The sequence below is a fragment of the Myodes glareolus genome, chromosome 5 (assembly GCF_982192425.1).
Source record: "Myodes glareolus chromosome 5, mMyoGla1.1, whole genome shotgun sequence".
NCBI classification, from domain to species: Eukaryota; Metazoa; Chordata; class Mammalia; order Rodentia; family Cricetidae; genus Myodes; species Myodes glareolus.
This window is the reverse complement of record NC_142030.1, coordinates 16,451,780-16,477,386: the sequence shown is the minus strand read 5'-3', so window position 1 is coordinate 16,477,386 and position 25,607 is coordinate 16,451,780. Positions and strand designations below refer to the sequence as shown.

Sequence of the window (25,607 nt, the reverse complement as noted above, 5' to 3'; positions counted from 1 at the left end):
ATCTAAGCCACCTTTTGTTCTCTGCGTTCTGTTTTACTACGTGTGCATTATACATTTTATTCCATTACATCAAATGGACTATTAAGTCTGGAAGTCCAAATTGGTCTCTGTCTTTGCCCTTTCATCTGAGATGCGTGAGGAATACCTAAGCCGCTCTTGTCTGTATAATCGGGCTGCAAAAAATACAGATGGTGTTTTGTTTAAAAATAACTATTCCCCTCGCACATCACTGCCATGAGCCAATCTTGCATGATCTGAAACAAGATAGAGGAGAGGTAATGCGGCCTTCCTTTTAAGGGGTTGCCCCGGGGACAGTTGAAAATAAGCAAAATGAACTTCCTTTGTGTCTGAAGTGTGGCACTGAGCTGGATACGTTGACGGGCTGCGCTGCCCTTTCTGGAATGTTCACCCCCAGCCGCAGGCATGCGAATGGGAGACGCCAAGGTGATTGCCTCAAGTTCTTATCCAACAGCAAATCCATATGCTACCCTCATGAGTAGTCTCTGAGTTCTTCCCGCAGGGGTTGAGGTACCCAGATGTGTATACCCAGGTGCCACCTGATTGCCCCTACATGAAGCCAGCATTTTGGGAGGTGTGGAGAGTATATGTATATTTATATGAGTGTCAAAGGAACATATCACATCTTCCTCTGTTGCTCTTTGCCTTGCTCCCTTGAGACAGGGTCTTTCTCAGTGACCCTGAGCTCACTGTTAGTTAGTCTGGCTGGTCAGAGAGCTTCTAGGCGCTACCCACCTCCCCCATCACCCCCCGCACCCCGCCACCCTACAGTGCATACAGTCTTTCATAACCATGCCTGGTTTCTTATGTGACTGCCAAGGATTCACATCCGGGGCCCTTCTGTTCCATGACAAGTGTTCCTATCCAACGGGCCACCTTTCCAGCCCCACATCAAGGGAGAAAAAGTGTCTTTTTTTTCCCTTTGCTTTGGAATGATGCTCAATCCAGATGTTGACTGCTCATTTAACAATTTTTAAAAATGTCACTGTGCTACCTTCTGACTTATCTCTGAGGAGAAATCGGCCATTGGACTTACCCTTTATTCCCGTGTATGAAATGTGGTTTTGTTCCTTGGGCTGTTTTCTCTGCTCCTTCTGCTCTGAGTAGTGCAATGATCACGTGCTTCGTTGGATTCGCTCATTTTTCTTGTTCTTGGGACTAACTGAGCTTTTTAGATTTGTGGTTTGATGGTTTCCATCATTTGGGAAAAGTTTGGAGCATTATTTATTCAAATATTGATCTGTACCATGCTTTGAAGATCCAACCATGTGTGTTTTAGACAGCTGAGTTTGTTCTATAGCGCTTTTAATTTCCTACTCCTCTCTCTCTCTCTCTCTCTCTCTCTCTCTCTCTCTCTCTCTCTCTTTGTTGTGTGCTTTTATATTTTTCTCTATTTCATTTTGAAGATTTTTATATTGATATATTATCAAATTTATTAATCTTTCCTGTGTTAATGTGTAACCTGCCGTAAACTCTCAGACACAATTTTACCTTTGTTTTAATCTCTTAGAGATTATTATATACAATTTTATTTTAATGGAGACAGATCTTGTTATACAACCCAGGGTGGCCATGTCTGTATTTAAGCCTTTGAACATTGACACAGTAACTGGTTTCCATCACCTTCTCTGTGGATTCTAATAGCTATGCTTTGGGGTTTGTTTCAAATACTTCTTCATGGTGGTGATTGTCTACCTGCTTCTTTTTATGCCTATTTATCTTTGCACATGAACTTTCAGGCTTTCTGATCTGGCTATCGGGAACAGGCACCCCAGCCTTTCGTTAGCAGTTTCTCGCATGCATCTGCTGCCGAGCACTCAGCTGAATCCAGAGACAGTCTGCAAATCCCTCAGGCCTTGCCTTTCTAGTGTTCTGTCCAGCACAGAGCTGCTGCCTTGGTTTCCCTAGAAGTTGGATTCTATCTCTCTTGAGCTCAGTGGATCCACCAGGTTCGACTGGGCGCCCAGGAACTCTCTCAGCACAGTTAGCTGAGATCAGGAGTGTTTGCCTTGTTTGTTTCGTGCGTCTCGGGAGTCGCTCTTCCCCTGTTTAATGTCTGGTGTCTTAAAACCAACTGTTTTATACATTCTGTTTATTTTTGGTTGCTTTGGATACAAGACCCAGCCTGGTCCCGGTTACTTCATCACAGCCAGAATTCATGAGGGTAATTCTTAACTCTTCTGAGCTTTAATTTTCTCATCTACAAGAAGAGGATGATAGTGTTGGATGACTTTGTGTGGGAACTGAATGAGATGGATGTCTGTGCACCTGGCGGTTGGCAGGCACTCAGCAACTAGCTGGGTCTTTCCTGTCTCTGCACCTGGATCTTACATCTTCCAGATTTCTCCTGGGGTTACCAACCTGATTCCTGGCTGAGCCTTAGGTTGGCTACCTGACAAAGACAAACTAGAGTAGATAATCACTCGTGAGCTGCTCAGATTTTAACTTGGTAAACCGTTTGCAGAACTGTTATTCGGAGGTCAGTGGGATAAGGCCCTTACCCTCCTTCAGTGACCCATCTGATCTACAGGGCTCATTCCTTTACTGGTCAAATAAGTGACAGTAGGTTTTAGATGGTGTATGGGGTGTGGTGGACAGAATTTAAGAGCGCTGATTCTGTTTGAAACCCCAGTTTGAATTGTTTCTGTCACCAAATTTTAATCTTTTCCCTTCTCCAAGATTCCCAAAGAGCTACACGAAGAAGAGAAAATGTGCAGACCCAAACTTACCCACTCTCTCTTTTTTCCTCTTGTCTTCTCCCCCATGCCAGTGTCTGGAGGTCGCAGCCGCCTGCATCTCATCGATCTGGGCAGCTGTGTGAAAGCGCTCAGCAAAAATCGAGAAGGAGGTTCGGGGCTGTGTCTCTCGCTGTCTGCTCTAGGCAACGTCATCCTGGCTCTTGTCAATGGCAGCAAACACATCCCGTACAAGTAAGTGGCTCTCCACTGAACAGCGGAGTGGGTCTCTGTGCAGGAGGGATGGATACCCCGGGAGAGGGGCAGCTAAGGGGCAGCCTGGATGGGATTCTGAGTCCAGTGACAGAGATTTGCTTTAGCTAATGATGGCATAATGTGTCATCTTCCAAACGGCAAAACGTGGCAGATGCTCAACTCCAGCACAGTCATAGCACGCCACCGGAGGCCTCCAGTTGTGATTACCATTTTTGGGTTTCTGGAAGCATCACACCAGTGTGTCTGTCCCATGGTGTTGCAAGCAGTGACCAGAGAGGAACGGGTCAGCCAGGCTAAAGCCACACACAAGAGTACAGCTTACTTATTAGATATGTATTTCAGGTAAACAACACCTTTTAGTTTAAGTATGACCCTATTTATTATTGCATGGGTACTACAGGCATCCTGTACGTCATCTGATAGCCCTACTTAGGAAAGCTTTAAAAGCCTGGGGGAGTTACCAAGCCTCATCCCATGCAAATGTTTACTCCAAATACACCATCCTTCCCTTTTCACCAGTTCTGCTCCAGGAAGATAAGGTCAGAGCTTCTTCCATTTCTGGTATAGCCCTGGACATGCCATGTCATGAGTGACCCAGCCTTACTTACCCCCACGACCATTGCCCAGCTCAGCTGTGTATCTTACTAGTTATAGGAACCTCTACTCATCTTAAAATGAGGGGTCTGCCTCTGTATTCTGTATGCATCACAGGGAAATAAGGCAACAAACAGGGGTGAAAATCGGAATCAACAAGGCTGTCTCCAATGGCGATCGGTCAATAGTTTAGCTCCATGTTAGCAGATTTAAGTGGAGACAGGATTTGTCTTGCAGAGTTGCCATGAGTAAATATGTAGGAGATATTTTGTTTTAATCAATAAAAAGTCTTTAAATACAAATTACTGCTATGGGAGGAAGAGGAGAGTTGGGGTGTCCTCATAGTACCTAACGTTCAAGAAAAGTCCTTGCCTTCTCCATTCCTCTGGTCCAAGCTGATTACAGACCCCAAGCACCATTCCCCACCAGGAGGAGCATTCTGGATGTCTTCCGGGGCTTACCTGGTCGTTAGAATCCTAGCTGTATTCCTTCTTGAAATTTGGTATCCCAGATAGATAAGCCCCAAAGTAACCTTCTTCACCCTTGAAAGGAACATTTCTTGTGAGAGAACTACGTCGAGGTAAGGGTTTATCAAGCTGCATTTTCTATGATTTCTGCCGTGAAATAGCCCAGAAGGTAGAGGCAAAGCAAAAGGTTTTTGTGGGTTAAAACTATTGAGGTTGAAGATCCTCCTAAGCCAAAAAAAGTATGGGACTTGGTTGGCTTCCATTAAATGAGAATCATGTCTTCGAACCTGATAATTTCCTGGGTCATCATGCAGATACAGTTCCAAGTGTCATCTTGCTATGAGGTCACTGGCGGGCTAGTCGATCACTCCTGTTTTAGTCCTGAAGAGTGGAATACCTTTATGATTTCAATAAATATTTATCCGTTCAAACTGTTGAGCTGATGGTGGGAGGGCTGGATAAATGTAAGCGTATGAAAATTTTTTGATTAAATAAAGTAACTTCTTTCTGGCTACAGTTTGGTTCCACTGTAAACAACCAGGGAAGCAGGGCGAGTTGTTTTTAATACTACCTCAAGGTCTCTTGTTAGATTAAACATATTGTTAGCATCAGTTGGTCCTAATGGCCAACCACCTGCCCTCTTGGGAGAGCTGACAGGCTGTGATAGAATGTCACCAGCCTCTCCAGACTTCCTTCTGCTTGCTTCCAGGAGTTCCTTCCCAACATTTTGGCCACACAGGTGATGAGCAAATTGTTTCTATATTGTATGTAAACACAGACTTAACATAAATGTTGTGTCTACATGATAGCTTGTCATGGAGTTCTCCCCTGACGCTAATAGCCATTAGCCGTGGACACAAGCTTCCATCAGTGATTCTGGTCCTGTCTCACAAATCACCAAGAGCTTGCTGGGCTGCCCACTGCTCTATGTCAGGAAGCATGGTGGCTTGGCCAGTCATCTAAGGACTGGGGCATTTGTCCTGCCATCCTTTGGTCCATAATGACTGTCTCTGTGCATAAACTTTGCAAGACTTCTGCTCTGACATTTTCTTGGATTCTCAGCCACAGCATAGATTTACTATTTGGTGTCTGTGCATCTCATCTGCAAACTGATTGATTAATCACCTAGCTACTATTCTCTCCCAGAACAAAGGAAGGTAAGATGAAGAGTTACTCAAATCTGTCAGGCAACTGATGACGAGATCAAACTGTATGGCTTTTCCTAGTTTGGGAGACCTTGGCAGTTGAGACCACAGGGCTGGCCGTGCCTGTTCTCACCAAGCTCTGCCTGCTATCTATAGGCTGCCTCTGCACAGTGGCGCATTCAGCCCAGCAGGACGGTCCATATTCCTTTCGTCAGACCACCACCCTCCTAAGTCTTGATTTGCCACATTATGTTAGCAGACTAACCTTTCTGGGCATCAAGCCTTGTCTTTGCCTTGGCTTCCCAGGCAAAGGGATCTTTCTTGGCTGCATGGTTTCCTAGTGTTCCATTCACTCTCAGCAGGAAAAAAAATTCCAGAAAATCAAATTTCATATTCTTTGCCCTCTCCCATCTCTCCAAAACACAAAACCCCTCAGCTCTTCATCTGTCACCCTAGACAACTCTGCTTAGAAGTAGCATTGCTTGTGCTTGCTTCTGGGAAATTAACTGGAATGTGCACGGAGGGGCTACAGCCTGTCTCCATTTCTCTTCATCATTGGACTGGACCATTTGTCATGTGAGCAAGCTGGAAAGTGAGTTGGGATTCATTACCCATCCTGGGTGCTCCCACAGGCACCCTAGATGTGCCCTGGGTGGTTCTGACTCTGCAGATGTTATTGCCTTTGCAGATGGCAGGGGCAGGTGTGGAGTGAGTGCCCCGCCTCAGCCACTACTCAGCATGGGCTGCCTGGCCAAGCCCAGTGCCTGCCCTTCATTTATCAATCCTAAATGGTGACACTATTGGGAAAAGCATGTGGGGGCGGCAGGGAGATCAGCAGGGGCCCCAGCCCCCTAGTCAGCATTTCAATGACAGAAAGCCCAAATTTCTCTCTCCTAACTTCAGGGAGTCTCACACCCAGGGAAACCTGTCCTCTCTGAGGTTTCTGATAGCACATTTGCAAATTTCCTTGCAGGCTCATTTGTTATACTTGTTTGCTATTCCTCAGCACTTCCTGTGCTGCTCGGAATCTCCACCACTGATGGAGGGGGGGCGGGGAGCAGAGGTATCCGGCATAAATTTTCATGCCGCAAACTGGTGTCCTATGTGTTCACTCTTGGATGTCCCAGCCCTTTGGAGGATCCCAGACTTTCTAGCAACTCAGAAACTCTAATCACAAGCCAGTTCCCTAGAAGGGAGCTTGGTCCCTTTTCGGTGTTGTCTTGGGGTGGGTACCAGCCCAAGTTAGCACAGCCTTCACATAGTGGTCCCTCACGTCCAGAAAGCCTGTTGATTCTTTGTAAGTGGTACTGCGTTTGGAGAAACCATCTTTTTTAATAAGCCTCGCATTTCAATACGAGCAAGGGCTTGTTACAGACCTCAGAGAAGCCAAACTTGGGCACTCAAACTTCTGCAAAATGATAAAGCTTTTCTTGAGAAATGACTGGTAAAGAGACAAGGAATTTTTTTTTTTTTGCACAATTCCTTCTTGAGTTGGCAACTGAGAATATTTGTGAAGGGAAGGAGGACCGAGTGCTTGTTGACTGGATAATGAGAAGGGGGTAGGATGTTGGAGAGAACTCCTGTGTGGGCCTAGACCAGTGGTTCTCAACCTTCCCGATACTGTGACCCTTTTATACAGTTCCCTGTGTTGTAGCAATCCCCAACCATAAGATTATTTTTGTTGCTACTTCATAACCGTAATGTTGCTATTATTATGAATTGTAATGAAAATATCTATGTTTTCTGATGATCTTGGGTGACTCTGTGAAAGGGTAGGTCAACCTTAAAGGGGCTGCAACCCACAGGTTGAGAACCACTGGCCTAGAGGGTTATTATGGCTCCTCAGCAGTCCTGTCTCTGTCCTGAGAGAGTTCCAGTCTGTGTGGGAGGTTCCGGAGTTGTGACCCTCTCAGGCTGTGTCTGTCTCTGCTGCACCTTGGAAAACAGTGTCACACAGCCACCTGTGGCATGAGCCCTGCTTACGTCACCCCCCCCCGCCCCTATTGCAGGTTTGTTTTGTGCTGCTGCAGGCCTGAGATCCCCATTTATTCATGGCAGTCACTAGTAAGCTCTGGGCTGCTTGCTCCTCTTCGCTCTTTAGGGTTGAATGGCTCCACCAAGCTTGAAATGCATCGGGGCCAGTCTCTAATCTCAAACATCAAACCATAAGCAAACCCCCAGGAGGCATCTACCTCCAGAAGTCTCCATCTCACTGATGTGCCAGAGCCTCCTTGCGCAGGCTGTGGGAGGAAGACTTGGCTCCTCAGACTCTAGTGGGGTAAGGGATCAACATTATCTTGAGGATACGGGAGCACACCTGAACACAGCTCTGCACTCAGACCAGCAGGCAGCACTAGAAACAAACTCCAGTCAGTGACTCAGGGGGTGGGGGAGCCAAGTTTTCCTAAACCGTTAATGTCTCCTCATTTGAAAGGCAGTGGGGCGCAGATACCTGGAGACGCCAGGTGTGGCTGCAGGTCTGCAGTTTGGGCCTCACAGGACGACGGGCAGCACACAGACGTTTTCCCACCTGGCCTTAAAATCCTCATCACTCATCCCCCAGTGTCTGGGTAGATGTGGGTGTCTCTGCTTTCCCAGAACTGGAAGAGGTGTGGGAAACAGGGAGAAGTGGCCCGAACTGCTGTTAGCTGTGACGTTCTGTTCCCCTGGTGTCACACAGTCCTGGTCCTGTGGATTTGAATGCCGATTACTTACAGGTACCATAAAATTGAATAGATATTTGCCAGGGAGGAAAAAAAATGCAAAAGAATGTCATCTGGAAGATTGACTCAAGATAGCATGGAATTGGGGAGAAGCTCCGTGTAAGGATCTTTGTGTGGAGAGCGGCGCACATGTGCGTTTTTAACCTCCTCTAAGTGCACATTAATGCTGGATTATCTCCTCCTGATTTACGGGGAGAACGTCAATTTAGAACTATTTGCACAAACTCCGGATACCAGTTTATAGCATTCCCTGTTTAGAAATAAAATAACCAAAGTCTCAGGTTGCCAGGCAACCGCAGCAGTGATAATTCTCGGTATTGCGGCTTTAAAAACATTCATTTTTATACATTTTAATGACTGTTAGGAAGCAAGGAGAGTGAGCCCAGAGCATCTCTGGGACACAGAGAGAAGTTTGTTGTCTTTTATGAGATTTTTCAGCATGTCACTCTCTTTTATTCCTCCCTCCTTGCCTCCTCCCTGGCCGGTGGTATTTTCATAGTTCATTACAGAATTTACAGAGACAGTTATTATTTTCCTAACAGTCCAGGCAGCAATTGTCTGTTGATTAACTCCCCCAGCTTGTTGCGAGCAAGTCATTAGGAGAGAAATGATGGGATGTGGGGCTCTATCCAGACTGTAGCCTGGATCCCGTCGTCAGTTGTTATGGCCCAAGTTTGACTCACCCTTCCTGGTCTGGAGAACTGCTCTCCTGACCTCGGAGCGGAGTGTTGGGCCCCCAGTGTGACCAGGACCTCTGGGAGGCAAAGGCATCACAGGTGATCTCTCTGCCTGCTGCCACTCGCTGCTCTTAGATACCGAAGCACACTGGCTTGAGGACCGGATGGGAGCCAGGAGACTTCTTTGTTTCCCTTTGCACTCCAACTTCATCTTCCCTTAGCTTAACTTCTGAAGTTACCAATGGAAGTCTCTTCCTTCCAGATTCCAAGTCAACTGGAAATGGATTCAAGGGTGGACTAGGGATTGAAACCCTGTCAGTCCCAGCAGGACAGAGGGAGCTATCCCCTGTGACAGAGCCCCCCGGTATTCAGACTCAGGTCAGAAGCACTGGGTCCCTTCTCCAGACAGCCATGGCAGTCCAGAGAGGAAGGCAGGGCGGGGTCTAGAGGTAGACAGATGGATAGAGCTGAGCAGCTCATTCCTGAGTTCACACTTACCATCCCAATAGTCAGACTCTCTCAGTTCCATGAGTCGAAAGGCAGAAACAAGAGTGGGATTTCCCCCTCTCCAACCTTTCAAAGGGAATAGAAACTAATTTACGAACTGCTGGATCAGAGGAAGAAGGAGAAAATTGTTTCCAATACTTATTTTCTGGCTTTTCAGCTACATGGCAGGCAGTTAGCACGGCGTATAAATTGGTTCTCCATGTTTCTAAATGAGAGCACAGTGATGATACCTCTTACAATGCCACTAAGGCTATTAAGAATGCTTTATGGATGTCAGTTTATGACTGTGACTCAACCATCAATCATACGGCAAAAGCTGGGAAACTGAGGCACAGTGAGTTCGAGCTCCTTATTCAAGTTTGCACAGCTGGTAGGTAATACAGCTATGTCACTGCCTCCCTGGGTGTCTCTGTGGCCTAATGTGGTGCCTGGAAGGTTATTGATATGCAGTGAATACTTGTCAACAGATATGAAATGTCCATGTGTTCATACAGCCTGAGTTTAGAGGCTTATGAGTGAAATACAGTCTGGGGAGGGGCTGGAGAGTCCAGTGCGTGCATCCATATGGCTTCCTTGGCCTCACCTGCTTCTATGATGGCCCAGCTGAGACTGGAGGCAAGGTGCCAGCGGCGAAGTGGAACATGAAATCTAGAAGAAAAGGGAAAGAAGTCCTTCATTCCAGACCCATGCCATAAACCCAGGATTAATCCAATGTCCCATGAAAGTGTTAAGAGCTGAATCTAATAGTAAAGGCCTGTAATCCCAGCTTTTCTAGAGGTAAAGGCGGGGGATTACAAGTTCAAGGCTAGCCTGGGAAACTTAGTGTTAGATGCTGTCTCAAAATAAAGAGTAAAGATGACAGAGGGGGAGAGGGCTTGATTAGCAGGAGCAGGTCTAACTCAACCCCTAGTAGTGATGATGACACCGACAACAACGACAACAACAACAACAACACACACACACACACACACACAACCACATTCAGTAAGATGCCTTTGACCCAGAGCTTGTGTGCAGGGAAACAGGCTCTGAAAGTCTGCAGTGGAGCCCAGTGGCCTGAGTGCCCCACTTAGCACTGGCTATGAAGGAACTTAGCCAATCTCAGCCTTCTCACATCCCCCATCAGTAATAAAGCATCCTCATCATAATAAAGCCGTATAACCCCATGGTACCTCTCGCATCCTCATCATAATAAAGCTGTACAACCCCATGGTACCTCTCGCAACCCCCATCAGAAATAAAGCCGCATAACCCCATGGCACCTCCACCACACAGCCCTGCTTTGCCTTGGGGCTTCAGCAAGAAAAGCGGGTCCACTTCCCAAACTGGAGAGCTGGGTGCTGCCCACAGCGGACAGACGGGACCTCAATTGTGGATTTCCTTCTCTGGGATGGCAGTGTCTCTGAGGATTCCTGAGAGGTTCCCAGGCCCTGGTCAGTAGGCGAGGTTATCGTCCTCTGGGTCCTGAGGTTTGGCTGCATATCGGCTGTGTAATGAAGGAATAAACAGGAGGTGCGGATGATGCCAGGTTCGCCATGCCCACGCTAACAAGCTTCCTCAAGCCTCCGACCGGGAGGAGAAGCTCTGGGAGCTGCTTCAGGCGCCAGACCTCACTCTCACAGCTGGAATTTGTCAACTTTCTTTACTCTGAGCTCACAAAGAAAATGTGGTGGAGGGAGGGGGCCAGCTGTGGTTTCTGAAAGAGACGATGCCACCTGGGCTGGCAGAGCCACACGCAGGTGAAGCCAGGGAACTCAGATGCCAGCACCACCGCTGGTACTTAGGAATGGTTTCAATCCTCATCTTCCACCTTGAAATCAGGATTTCTTTTTCTTTTTTTTTTTTTTTAAGAAAAAACAACAGTTTTTTCGAGACAGGGTTTCTCAGTGTATCTTCGGCTGCCCTGGAACTCACTCTGTAGGTTAAGCTGGCCTCGAACTCTCAGAGATCCATTTGCCTCTGCCTCCCGAGTACTGGGATTAAAGGCGTGTGCCACCACAGCCTAGCTAGGATTTCATTCTTGTCCTCCACTTGTGGAACAAAATTAGATCCCATGGATAAGATGTCTAGGAGGCCCTTTGAGAATGTCTGTTTTATCGGTGGAAAGGCCAGCCACTGTGTGAGCATATTCTGCAGTGGTCCGGGTTCTGCGGGCCCCATTCTATCCACTCTAGCAGGTAAAGCAGCCCTTTCTTTTGGCCAAGTAGATTATAAATTCCTTTCATTACATTGGAACCCTCAACCCATATGCCCTATGCGGAGCAATGTGAGCCTAAGTACAAATTTTATTTTAACCCACTTACTCATTTCAATCACTTCTTCATTCAAAAGTATTCACTAGGTCTCGGTAACAGGAGGGGCACTGAGAACTCAGAAGTACAGGGGGGCCAGACACGAACCCCCCCGAGTATGATACAGGCCAACCCCTAGCCTGCACAAAGGGAAGGAGGGATGGAGGAGGGAGGAAGGAGCCACGGCAATCTGCAGCCTCAGATGTTGTGGCTAAGCCGCCCTCTCTCTCCTTACCTACCTACTGCTACCACTGGTGCCTAACCATGTTTTCCTGTCTCCCCACCACCCATCCTTCAGAGCCTGAGCCCTCCACAGCTGCTCTGCCATGTGCTGTACTGACGGAGAGCTTGGCTGGTACCCATCGTGATAAACTGCTGAGCTAAATGAGACTCCAAACCCACAGCTTATTGTTATCGTCACCCCACAAGTCCTGTTCTTTACAGAGAGCAAACAGCTGAGGGAGGAGGCTTGGGGTTAGTCCGGGCCGGTGCACAGAGGAGCCCAAAATGCCCTTAGGCACCCCGAGGGCTCCGTGGTTACTCAAGGATAGCTTGATTTAGGCACAATTAGCCATTGGAAGGGATGGAGCATACAAATGAGTCAGGCCTTAATTCATTAGGAAACTGTCTTGAACATTAATTGAGCTTCAATCAGAGTATCCAACCATAAATTCTCACCTGTTTCGCAACTGGTTCAGGCTCAATTGAGCATTAATAGATTTTTTTTTGGTCCATGCAAATGAGGTGATAATTCATTCTGTTGTGTAATTGAATAATCTTCAAATAGATTTATTCATGGGAACAGTTAAATAGTACTAAGTTGTCTAATGTAGCTCGTGGTGCTTTAACCAAAGCAAAGCCCAATCTCCTTCTGGCACTCACGGGACAGAGATGGGTCTAGGGAACCCATTACACGTTTGAGGAGCAGTGGACCTGGAGACACCTGACGAAGTTCATTCAACCTTTTAGAGCTGTGACCCCAGGTGTTATCGCTTTTGTGTCTCCTTTCTCACTGCTACTGACAAGCAGAGTCAATATAAATTTTCAGGGAGTGATTTCTCAGTTTGGCGGTCATCATTTATAAGCATACATCCTCCAGTTTAGTGCCTGACGTCGTGCCAGCCTTTCTGAGAGTTCAGTTCCAGGCCAATGAGAGGCTGTGTTACACACACACACACACACACACACATAGATGGGGGGGCATTGACAGCACCTGAGGATTGACAATAGAGGTTGTTCGCTGGCCTCCACACACATGCCATCAAACACATACATGATTTTTTTTAATGTATATTCCTTCATGTTCCCCGTGGCCTACCTAGGAACCAACTCCTCTATGAAGCCCTCTCAGAGATCATCTCTCCCAGTATGCTGTTCCAGAACACTCTGTTTACCTTGTCACAGCCGTGTTGTCTCTGTGGGCACCTCACAGTCACTCATGCTGCGTTTCACTTGTTTGTTGACATGCTCAGTCCCCAAGCCTATGAACTCATCACGATAACGACAGCCTCTCCCTCGGGTTCCCTATTGGTTTGACTCATTTGGCCAAACTGTATCTTAAACTCTGTCTTTCGTAACAGATGCGAATCAACCAGACAGGTGTGCCTCGTGATCAAAGCAACACCCTGTCAAGCTCTCTCTGTCTGATGCCCCGTAGGTCAGCAGGTCTTCCCAGTCTGCCTGCTTACACACATGTATCTGTGCCGTGTTGGATCCTAGGAATGCCTGACTGTGTGTTTTTCTGAGGCCTGGATGGCTTTTTCTTGTGTGTGAAGATCGGGGCTGAACCCAAAAGCTTCCCAGTAATATAGTGAATATGTCACTCCGCGCAAGAAGCACACTCTCAGAAGCACAGACACACTTGCCACTTTCCACATGGTCAGAATCTAGTGGGTAACAGCAAGTTCTCACGCTGAACTGATTTCTTTGGCTTTTATTTATTTATACTACTGGTCTACCTGGTTGACCAGGTCATTGACGATCATAGGTCCTCTTATTCCTGGCTTCCTTATTTTTATGAACTCTTGGATCACAACGACTCCTCATACAATTGTGTGCATGTGTATGTTACAGAATGGTGAGAGAAGGGTAACAGAGTTGGAAGTGTTCAAGGAGGCCTTACTGAAGAGAAGAGCTGGGAGCTGATACAGACATGAGGAGAGTCATTGCATGTAGTTAGAGAAGGCATTAAGGACCCTGTCACAGACGTGGGTCCAGGAGAAGAGAAATTCAGGGGACTGGATCAAGGGAGGTGATGCATCCAGGAGATCGTTGCCAATGCCCCATGGCCTGTGAACGGAGTGTTACAATGATGGCTCGATGCTGCTGCTGTCTCAGTATGAGTTCTCTACTTTTAGATGTCAACACAAACGCCACAACTCTCAACTCGGAGGATAAGAGGTAGTTTATTCTGAAGCCAGATATGAACGACCATGAACACAGATCTGTTTTCCAACGTAAAAGCAGTTTCATCAAGTTTTTATAGTAACAGCTCAAAGAAAGTCATAAATCAAAACACTTTGTGAACACTCGGGTGGGAACATTTAATAGGCAGGCACTTACAGAAAAGTTGGGGACTCTCAGCTGGGGGCCTCAGGTGCTGGCTGAAAACTCACAGCCTTTTGGTTGGCGGAAACCAGGATTTTCTTTAGCTAGTGCATCCCAAAAGGTTTTGAATCTGTTAGCCATGGGATGTTAGTTACAACACAGGAGTGGGTAAGGGATGGCTCTTTAGGGAGCTAAAGATAATTATCTTAGGGAGCCCAAGATAAATTATAATCAGGCCCTGGACCTGCAGCGTTCCAAGAGCGTTAAAGACCTGAACCATCAACGAGCTCTTTAGGAGGCTTCTGTAGGAAGGTGCGACCTTTTCTGAGAACTTTCATTCACACAGATGATCCGAGTGAGAGGGTTGCCCCGACTCTGCAGCCTGGCGTGTTCTGTGCACTCATTCACCAGTCTGCTTGGTCCTCTACGTTCACAGGTCAAGTTTAGTCATCGGACTTTGATAGGCCTCTGTGTCCATGCATTTCCTGATTTAATTTGCTGAGCCCAGGGGTAGTAGCGTGTCACTTGCCTGGTTTGCTGAGCTGTCCATATGTGCAGGGCCGTGGTGTTGTAGTTGCCCAAACACAGTGTGGAGTCACTTAACCTCAGCAGTGGCTCTCAAAGTTGGGTAGAGCACACTGATTTGTAAATGGAGCCCCTCAGGGCCTGAAAGCCACTGTTCAATGCCATGTGGAATAACTTAAAGCAGCTATGGCTCTCTGCTTTCTGCTATTACCCTAAAGTTTTAATTGTCCTGGACCCCCACATTCTGACCTTTGCCCCTCATCTCTACACATTGACTCCCAGTCTCTGATACCACTTCCTTTTCTCAGAGGCTGGTTTCCTCTGTACCTCTGTTACCTGTTATTCAATCCCCATGCCCCCCTTTTTTCTTATAGTTTGTCTGGCTGTCTAGTTATTTAAAGTTGAAGGCTAAACCCAGTTCTGCCCTTTTAAGCATAGCCCAAAGTAGAAACTCGTCATTCCTGGTCAATGTGTTGTTGTTTATTTCTCTGAGCATCTTAATTTCCTTGAAGACGTTAATCAACCCTTCGTTGTTTACTTGGAACCCATGTGTGCATCTCGTCTGCCATCTGCGTTTCCCGCTGCTTCTGTTTCATGGCGCCTCCAATCTTCGTGTGTTTATTTTTGTCTGGGGACTGCTCCTTGGCATGGGCATTTTATTCGTGAGACCTGAATAAGGAGGGTGGACTTTACAGAGTGTTTGTATCTAGTTCGATGAGGTGCCAATTAAGGGCAGTCTAAATTGTATTATCAGCTTGAAATAGTTTGGACCACCCAGAACCTGAGACTCCAGATGATCAGGCTGCCTATGATTCAGATCAAGGTTCCAAATTCTTAGGACAATTTCTTGTTCCTAGTGCTGGGTTGTTTGTTCGTTTGTTTGCTGTTTCAAGAAGATCATGTTCTCAATATGTGAGAAGAACATTTGCTGAAGGAGAACTTCCTAATAAAATGTCCATACTAGATGGGTCTGGGGCTCTGTCTCCTGCTTCACATACCAACCCCACCCCTGGTGAAGGCCCCTGTTGCTACTCTGCTTCCCCCACATCCCCAACCTCAATTGCGTCTTTGACTGAGCTTGCCTTACTCTTTTGCAAGCTCAACAATGCATTTAATATGGCTTTGACAACTGTCTGCCTTGTGTCCCTGTGCCTGGAAAGGGCGCTGTAGGACCCAAGCGGCACATCGCTCTTCGTCTGTGTCACTTACCTGTTCTCTCCCTTCTGAATAAGGGAACCGTATAATTGATTGTTATCAGAATGAAAAGGACTTAACATTTTGAAGTATTTTCTCACAAACTTAGGAACCCTGGTGAGTCACTGAAACAGTTCATCCTCTCGGAATTTACTCTCACCACTCCTCTGTAATGGCATATCATTTGTATTTTAGTAAATAAAGCTTGCCTGAGGTTCAGAGAGTAAAACAGCCCCACTGGTCAACCTTACAGACCAGGCAGTGGAGACACACACCTTTAATCCCAATAGCCACACTAGTTCGCCATAGAAACTGGGCGGTAGTGGTGCATGCCTTTAATCCCAGCACTAGAGAGGACTATAAGATGGGAGGAGATAGCTGTAGCACACAGTCTCATTCTGAGATTCCCGGAGGCAGGACCGCCATTTGGGACTGAGGTAGAGGTAAGAGCCAGTGGCTGGCTGTTTTGCTTTTCTGACCTTCAGGTTGAACCCAAATTTCTGTCTCTGGGTTTTTATTAATTGTGTTACACTCCTCAGCCTGTTGGCCAAGATGAAGTGCAAAATTTACTCTCAAACATTCTTACGAAATGAAAAATATCTCTGCACACTAAAGAAAAATAGTTCAGACTTCTTGATTGCCTCTCTGAATGTTAAAGAAAATAAGGAGAATTATTCCAGCTATAGCTTTATATACTTTGATATGCCTTCGTCTTATCTGGCTTGGATTTTGCGTGATTCTGATAACTCATGTTCCTGAAAGATCCAAGTGTGGAAGGTTTGGCCCCAGGCCACAGTGCTAATGGTAGTGGGCCCTTTCCCAGGTGGGCCTAATGGGAGGAAGTTATGCCATTGGGGAGTGAGTGCCCTTGAAGGGGGTTTTGGGATTCTGTCTCCTATCACTATCTGTTGCTTTCTGGCTCCCAAAGGACGATGAACCTTGCTCACCCACACACCCTTTCCACCATATTTGACCTTACCAACATTAACGGATTGTGGGTTGAAACCTCTGAAACTGTGAGCTCAAATGAATCTTTCTGCTCTGAGATGATTACAGTATTTTTGTTATCATTCCTCAAAGGTAACTAATGCAAATCCTGTGACAGTGGTGTTATCCTTAACAATAATGAGTGTTTTCAACTTTTACCTTAAGACATTAAAATATAGATTTTTAAAAATGTGATAAAATATAAAATTATCTGTGTAGTTTGATAACTGCAGCTTCCCTTTCTCTTGGCTGACTATCACAGTTTAGCTAAAAGTAACCAGGAATTTGTGTGCACCACAATCTATAATGTTTCTTTCAATAGGATGTGTTTTTCAAGTAGGGAAAAAATATACATCAATTCCCAGAAAATAAAAAAGGACTGCAGATTGTCTCATTTTTAATTTTATGTGGCTTGAACACTCGTCCTCCATATTTTGGGGTCCTCTGTTTACAGGTTTTGTTTTTAATAATTGCAATTCATGACCAGCCTCAAAACCCGAGGTTTTCCTCTTTCAATTATTGAGCGCTTGATTGCAGATTATAATTCAGTCTGGACAAAATTCAATTCTGATTTAGATGACTTGTTTCCAAAACTTGAACACTCAAATTGAGCCATGAAGACTGCTTTGTTTGCTTGATGCTAAAGCTATCAGCAATTTTATGCTATTCCGTTTTGTTCTTTAAAATCGCAAATTTTTTTTTCAAATTTAACCAATGACAGGAAACAAAGAAAGAACTGTGTGCTCCCTTGATAATATGGGGATAACAAGCTCCAACCAAGCTTCCTCATAGACATTTTGCCATTCAGTCGCATTCTGATGGAATCTAATAAATTGTCACAACTAAAGCTCATAGTTCTCTATGTAGAGCTTCGTCTCAGCACAGTTATGAATTACTTGAGTGTATCAGTTAGGAAGACATTCACCAGAAGACATTTCTTAGTTTAGCAGGACCAGTACTGTAAAAGGTGACCTCTTGTACAAACACACCTCTCACGTGTGTCTGCCAAGCTGAGAAGAGAGGGCCAGAAGGTCTGCCCATACCACAGTCTGATAATTATAATGGTTTATTTTATTTTTTCAAGTAAGAAATCTAGGATCCCATAAGCAAATGAAATACAGGATAGTCAGCACAAAATCAAGACTTCTGGCATATCAGGACACCCGGGCTGCCTACTAGAGTCCTGTCTGTCTCACATGTGTTTGTCTTTCCAGGACAGAGAGAGAGTCTACGGTATCTCTGGTTATCATTGCATGTTCATCAAACAAATGTCTCCAAAATTACCTATGTGTCTAAGCACAGCATTCTGTATGTCAGTGCAAGGGACTAAGCTCCCTTTGAAGCTTTTTAACAAGGTGTTCCAAAATTCCACCAAGGGCTGAAGAGGTAGCTCAGCAGTTAAGAGTGCTTGTTTGCTGCTCTTCCAAAGGACCTGAGTTCAGTTCCCAGTACCCACATCATGTGACTTAAAACCTACTGTAAATCCAGCTCCAGGAATCCAGCGCCTTCATTTGGCCTCTGTGGGTGCTACACATGCATGGCATATACTCACACAGCCACGTAAAATTTTTAAAAAGTTTTAAATCCCAAATCCCACCACACAGGTGGCCGCTCCCTTTGCTTACACTTCACCCAAAGCCAGGGTGATATTTGTCGCCCTTTCTGGGACATACAACTATTCTCTATGCCAAAGGTGTTAGACTATGCCAACCAGTTTGACCGGCCCTTTTAGTGGTCATAACATGATCATAACATAACCCCTGACAATGGACTTGATGAGCTGACCAGAATCTTGTTCTCGGACTGAAGCCACAACAGTGGTCTGTTGGTTTCTCTCTGAGGACGCTGTAGCACACACTCCTCAAGCGGAGAGCCTTGGTGCATTTGTCTCTCCTGTAACACGCCATCAAAGGCTGTGTTGTGTGTGGACGCAAGCCGGCCAGCTTGCTCTGGAGGCTGGAAGAGCCACTCTGCCACTGCACGCGAGAGATTGAGCTTTGTGAGAGATGTTCTCTGGAGTCCCGGTTCAGGAATATCTGCTTTGGGTTTGTTGTGATGCTGCCTTCTGTGGGCAACAAGGGGAGAAAAGACATAAAGATACCTTAGATCAGTGGTTCTCAGCCTCCCTAAGGCTGCGATCCTTTAATACAGTTCCTCGTGTTGTGGTGGCCCCCACCCATAAAATTTCATGGCTACTTCACAACTGTAATTCTGCTAATGTTATGAATCATAACATAACTATCTGATATGCAACTCCTGTGAGGGTAGAGACCCACAGACTGAGACCCACTGTCTTAGAAATTGTGGACTTAGGAAGTTTCATGGGGCAAAGGCCTTTTTTGATGGATAAGTTTAACCATTAGCTACTTATTTGAATGTTTATAGGAAGGCAATTCTGTTAGACCCTATCCTGGGTCTGGATGTGACAAGAATAGACCTCTGCCCTCATTCTATCAGAAGCTTGCATCCTCTATGGAATTTTGGACATTTGCCAGCCCATGGAGTGCCTTTCATGACACTATGGGAAAGCACTGAGTTTGAACTGGGAAACCAACCTTCCTCTCCAGTTCCCTCTCCCCAGCCCGCCCCCCCACCCCCCAAAAGAAAGAGCCCCAGGAAGGAAGGTGTGGTTAACCCCTAACCTGTGACTCCCTGTCAAGGGGTCTTTGGGAAACTGGCCCATTAAGGCTTTCTCAGGGGGATCTGAGAGTGAAGAGCAGAGGCAGAACCCTGACTGAGCATTGTGTACGGCCCTGGGTTCTATTCCCACCTCTGGAAAGAAGAAAAGAGGGTGGCTGCCATCCTGCACTCAGATCTCATTTATTCTATACTGTAGAAGTGAGTAACTTACTTCTGGTTCTGTGGGTAAAACAGGGTCTCGTGTGTGCTAGGCAAGTTCTCTGCCGCTACGACAGAGCCCCAACCCAGAAACAATGACTACTTGTTCCCCGATTTTAGTAAAATGTAAAACTCACGCAGCAACAGCCTACCTTATGTTCGAACAAAATGTAAACTTACCATACAAGACATGTTTTAAGTGTGTCCTCCCTTTCTGTCACTCCTCATTGAAGTTTCCCAGGCTCTCTGCGAAGTTATTAAAGTGTGTGAATGGCCATCTGTGGTCACCTTACCTCAGACTTGTCCCTGTGGCAGAAACCCGTCTGCAACCCAATTTCCTTTTTCCTTCCAATTACTGAAGCCTGTTCTTCGTGCCAGTGAAGCTGGTCCATCTTGTGAGAACCCTGGGATTGTGTTTCTCTAAACCACACGTGATACCCAGAAGGCACCCCAGCAAGCATTGTCCTCATTACCTCCCGAAATAAGTTCTATTTGATCTCAGAAGGGATGCAGCCAGGAAACCCCATGGCGCATGTGTGGAAAATGGCCTTTCACGTTCCCCAGCTAGAGTCTGGGAGTGGCTTACAAGTAACAAAGTCCATACTGGGCAAGTGTCTTGAGCAAAATCAACCACATATTGGAAGTATTTTGAGGCGTAAGTACAAAACTTAAAATCTGAGTCTGGAAACATGTTACATAACAATGAAGAGGTGCTTACACATCAGAAGACACTGCCAAGAGGTTGAAAACAATGGACAAAATGAGAAGAAAAATTTTTCAGGGAGGGCTAGGCATGAGTGGTGCACACCTTGAATCCCAGCACTCAGGAGGCAGAAGCAGGTGATCTCTATGATTTCAAGGCCAGTCTGGTCTGCATAACGAGTTTCAGGCCAGCCATGACTACATAGAGACAGCCTGTTAATATTCAGAACTTACAAAGCCGTCCCAAACACAATAACAAAAGCAACTAAACGATGGACAAAGAACTTTAATGGCAGCTTCTCCGTGGAAGACACGCACATGGCCAGTGAGCACGTGAAAACATACCCAACGTCACTGGTCGCTAGGAAACCTCAATAAGACCCCATTCCACATTGGTTAGGGGAAAAAATGAATGTAGATTGTAGACAAAATTGTGGAGAAAGTGGTGGGCTTTATGGCAGCAGGATGCCCCCTATGACCACATCTGTAAACTAAGTGCTTCAAAGGGCATTGGTCAGGAACCAGGCTGGGGAAACAAGACAAGGCTCATTCCAACCCTGAATGTCATACGATCTCCTGAAAGCCTTCCAAGGCTGACTTCATAGAAAAGTCATTTGTGGGTCTTTGGGCCTTAGTTCACTGGAGGAGGGCTTTGCTAGTACCTGTGTAGCTCTGTGCTCCATCCCAGCACCACTAGGGCACCCGCTCTCACCACACTAACACACACACACTCACACACACACATACTCACTCACACACTCACACACACACACTCACACATACACTCACACACTCACACATACACTCACACACTCATACACACTCACAACATACACACACTCACACACATATACACACACTCATGCATACACTCATACACACACATACACACACACACACACACACAGAGTTTTGTCTCACTCCTTCTTCAAGCTTGGCTGGGTCCTTCCTGACAAGACATGTCACTGACCACTGGCCTCTTACTGTGACCATGTGCCAGGAGCCCAGGGATGTGCAGTCTGGTGGGGGCAGAGAGGAGAGGGCGTGGCTAGTGCAGGGAGGTCAGAACACAGCCAAGCATTTGCAAATGAAGACTGCAGGGGATTCAGATTCACGTGTTCTCTGCTAACGATATATAGGAAGCACAGAATGGGCTAAGTGGACTCTGAAGACTACAGAGAGTCAGGGTCTACTCTAATGGAGCCACCATGCCGCGCCGCTTATCACAATCAACCTCCTGTCAGCCTTTTCCAAGGAATGTGCCAGGAAAGGGACTCGCGTGAGTTCCTGGAACTACAAAGTAAATCAACCACCAATTATAGAGAGCCTGGGATACTCTGTCTCATGTTTGTTTGTTTGCTTGTTTGTTTCCCTCTGTGTGTGTGGGGGGGTGAGGGCAGAGGTCAAAATTCACTGTCTTCCTCACTCACTGGCCACCTTACTCTTGAGATGGTATCTCTCACTGAACCCAGAGCTCACTGATCAAGCTAGACCGGCCAGCCAGGGAGCTCAGGGAACCACAGCTTCTGCCTCTCCAAGACTGGGATTGCAGATGCATTACCACAGTGCCTGGCATTTTTATGCAGGGAGGTGGGGGTGGAGGTCAGATCCTTGTATTTGCCCAGCAAGCAACTTGATCAAGTGTGTCATCTCCCCAGCCCCCCTACCAACTCCACATAGTCCTGATGTCAACCGTGAAAAGGAAGATCACAGAGTGAGATGCAAAAAGAGGCCCTAACACTATGCACATCCAACACACACTTAGTAAGCTTTTGCTACCTGAAACCCATAGTGAAGTTCAAAGGAAAGTATGAGAATAAAAATACTCCAGATACATAAGTTTAGAACTAAGGATACCTGGGAGATCATGGGGCAAGGTAGCAAGCAAAATGGTGGGGAGACCTGGGAGAAGGCACTGGGTGGAATAAAATTTTGTTGCATTCAACCAAGGGCAAGGACTGTGGTGAATAGAATCAGAGAAGTGCCTCTAGGTTACCATGACAACATGATTCTTGACATCCTCTCTATGCCTCGTCAATCCCTAAGTGCAGTTTGGGTACCATCAGAGATCTCTGGCATTAAGAGCATGTACTCCTGGCCCAAGGATGACGGGGAGTTGGAAGAAAGCACAGTTTCCATAGAGTACAGTGATCTCTTTACTCTGAAGGCGTGCGACAGCCACACTGCGGCACGAGTGAGATGGCTCCTAGTCCCGCCCCTTGGTAGAGTTGCCGTTGACCATTACAGAGACTAGCCCACAAGTGTCGGGACTGTAAAAGTCTCTGCAGTCAGTCTTTGACAATTAGTGATAATAAGGCTTGGGCTAAATAAGATTTCTTAAGGAAGTGAAGAGCTGGTGTGGAAGTTCTCAGAACAGTATTTACACTCCAGCTGTGGTGGAGGTAACTTTTAATCTGATCCTAGGGTGGGCTGATTGACAGTCTTTTCTTTACTTCAGAGCCGGTCGCATGCTCGATGTCTGCCGCGGGTCTTGTTGAATCACGAAGCACACCTTCACAGCAGTCCTTGCTTTGTTAGTGGATGTAATTTCTGGTAGTCTGTTGACTTGAGGGACAGCTATACACCTCTTGTCCTCTTTGTCTACTAATTTGCTGTATTGGTTATCTTTTTTATTCTTTGGGACCAATTATTTAATGTGTTGACGCTCCTAGTTCCTGGTTATGCCGAAGTGAATATTAATGAATTATTATAATCTTTTCCATTCTGCCCTGAAGTTGCAAAGTTATATGCAGTGTCTGAGCAAATACGGGTCAAATGAAAGCACAGCTCCTTCCCATCACGCAGGTGCTTAGAGTATTCTTATAAAATTCAGGGAAAGTCAGACAGAGCTCAGGTTTGAGGGCACGGTCCCCAGGATGTGGCTCTGCCCAAGGTTTCTGGTTATTTGGGTTCAAGGTCACGTGAGACAGGGAAGAGTCTGTACCTCACTTCTGGCACCAGCTGTGTGATTGGCAAGCCCCACGAGCCACCGACACTCACGAGAGAAACTTCCCAGGTTCAGTAAAAGTCCTCATGGCTTTCACTCACTTCGTTGGAAGGCTGGAGTCTGTAATCAGCTCTCAGAGGAGACCTATGGGACAGTGTATGAGAAGGTTTCAGATGTAAGTCTTCCAGCTACCTCAGGATATGTCCCTGTCTCAACACCTGATGTGACAATATGCACTGACTATCACCACCAGTGATGCTGGCATGAACCATGGTATCTACAACTGTTATTGTGGCTAGATAGAGCAATTTCCCACATGGTTGACCCCAGTCCCAGAGTGATTGATACCTGTAACCCAAAGCCATGATTCTAAACCCTATAGTTGATCTTTAAGAATGGCAGGTACAGCTCACTCCACTGAAATCAATGTGGACACCCTCCACCCTAAACAAATGGTACCAATGACTGCCTCAGAGTTTGTCTCCCAAATCCAACAAAGGGATGCTCCTTTAGGGGCAAGGCTAAATTATTTGACATAAGTCTGAGCAGAGAGAAGGTGATAAATTGAGTGGCTGGGAGGCAGGGGAGTGTGGCTCAGTCAATAAAGTGCTTACTGCAAAGGCATGAAGATGAGTTCAGATCCCCAGCACCCATGTACAAACCATGCACAGCACACGTCTGGAACCACCACCCCAGGCTGAGGGGAACAGAGGCAAGCAGATCCCTGGACATCGCTGGCTATCTAATGTAGATGAATCAGTAAGATTCGGGTTTAACAAGAGACTGTCTTAAAAATAAGATGGAGAATTGAGGAAAACACCATGAACCTCTGGCTTCCATACTCACTGCACATGTAAACACACACACACACACACACACACACACACACACATAACATAATTGGGTGATAGGAAGGGGGTTTCTGTGAGCTCCAGTGACCAACCAAACATTTGAAAGAGCAATAGAAAGAAAACTGAATGTTCCTAAGCAACAGAACCCTTAGGGAATGCATGATAAATACCTCTGAAAATGTGAAAAGCAAGCCCGTGTGAACAATGAGTTTGTTCTTACCCTGTACACTCCTAGAGGGCAGAGATAGTGACCCTCAGTCGGTGCTATAAAGATTGAAGTTTAATATAAGAAAGAGATTTTTAATAATTAAGGTTGTCTGAAAATCTCCAGACTGCCCTGGGAAGGTGGTGAGTCCTCCCAAGTTAAAAGACATCACCGCATGAAGCGTCTCACCCATCACCATGGCAATCCTTTTGTTAGGAAAGGCAATGGCCTCCCCTCCAAGAATCTTTTCAACTCTATTGCTTTATTGTTCCGTTAATATTTTTCAGTCTCGATGCAGGACTGTGTCCTGGAGTTGGTAGCTCTTTATGTACCGATCCTAAGTGTGTGGATTCTCCTTCAACTTTCTAATGTGGCACCTAGGTGCGGTTCCCTGAGCAGAGAGGAGAGTTAACGTATGTGGAGTAACTTAGGTTCTACGCCATGGCCGTCACTGAGCGGCAACTTTTCTTACACCTGTGAGAAGGAATGGCCTTCTAAATAAACCGTGGAAGGTTTCTGTGGAATGTGTGTGATTTATTTATCCACGCTGGATAAACATGCTAGTTGATAGAAATCTTATTGAATACCATCCTTGAAGGGTACATTTTTAACTCGAAAGCCTCTGTTGGTTATACATTCGAATTACACTGTATTTGCTTCTTTGAGACTGTTTGCTAGTCTTTTACAATAAGAAGCTTGATTAACATAAACTTTACCTAATCAAGTAAGTCGAACAGCAATGTCTAGGACCAAATGGATTCACATGGCCCAGATTTCACACAGGCTTTATCTCCCTAACACACAGTGGTAAACTGCTGAAGTGATGGCTCAGATTTCGTGGACTCGTACTTATACCTGCGATGTGAAATCTTAGCTACATAAACTCTTTCCAGATAGGTGTTCTCAGAAGCCCCTCAGAGAAGTCCTTAAATCCCCACGATGTGTATAGCTGTTTTCTGTGCTAGCTTTTCGTCACTCTAGCAAAATGCCTGAGATAACCAACAGAGAAAGAAACAAGGGTTTATTTGGGCAAACAGTTTCAGGGTTTACAGCCCATGACTGAGCAGCCGCACTGCTTTGGGTCAGTGTCCGGGATGAACGTCACAGTTTTAAGTCTTTATCCATTTTACTTTGTTTTTGCACATGATGTGAGGTCCAGTTTTGTCCTTTTAAATGTGGCAACCAAGTTTTCTCAGCTCCGTGATTTATTGAAGACATCGTCTTTTCCACCCGTTGACTCTTCTTGACGGCTTTGACAAAACTCAGCTGACCATATATGCTTGAATTTATTTCTACGCTCAGTCTTCGGTTCTGCTGGTGTCTGTGTTTTATGCCAGGACCACACTATTGTTGCTTATGCTTTTGTAATAGAATTTTAAATCAGGAAGTGTGAGTTTTCCAACTTTATTTTTCTTTCTTGTAATTGCTTAGCTACTTA

The 25,607-nt window shown here is 46.0% G+C and overlaps 1 protein-coding gene across 2 annotated transcripts in view; it reads left to right on the top strand.

Moving 5' to 3' along the window:
- The window catches only part of Kif26b (kinesin family member 26B), a 424,022-nt gene that overhangs the window by 368,926 nt on the left and 29,489 nt on the right, over positions 1-25,607 (top strand). For both annotated transcript variants that reach the window (XM_087906092.1, XM_085687637.2), the window contains one exon: positions 2,789-2,948. In XM_087906092.1, the coding sequence (XP_087762218.1) occupies positions 2,789-2,948 (160 nt within the window). The remainder of the gene's footprint in view (positions 1-2,788; positions 2,949-25,607) is intronic.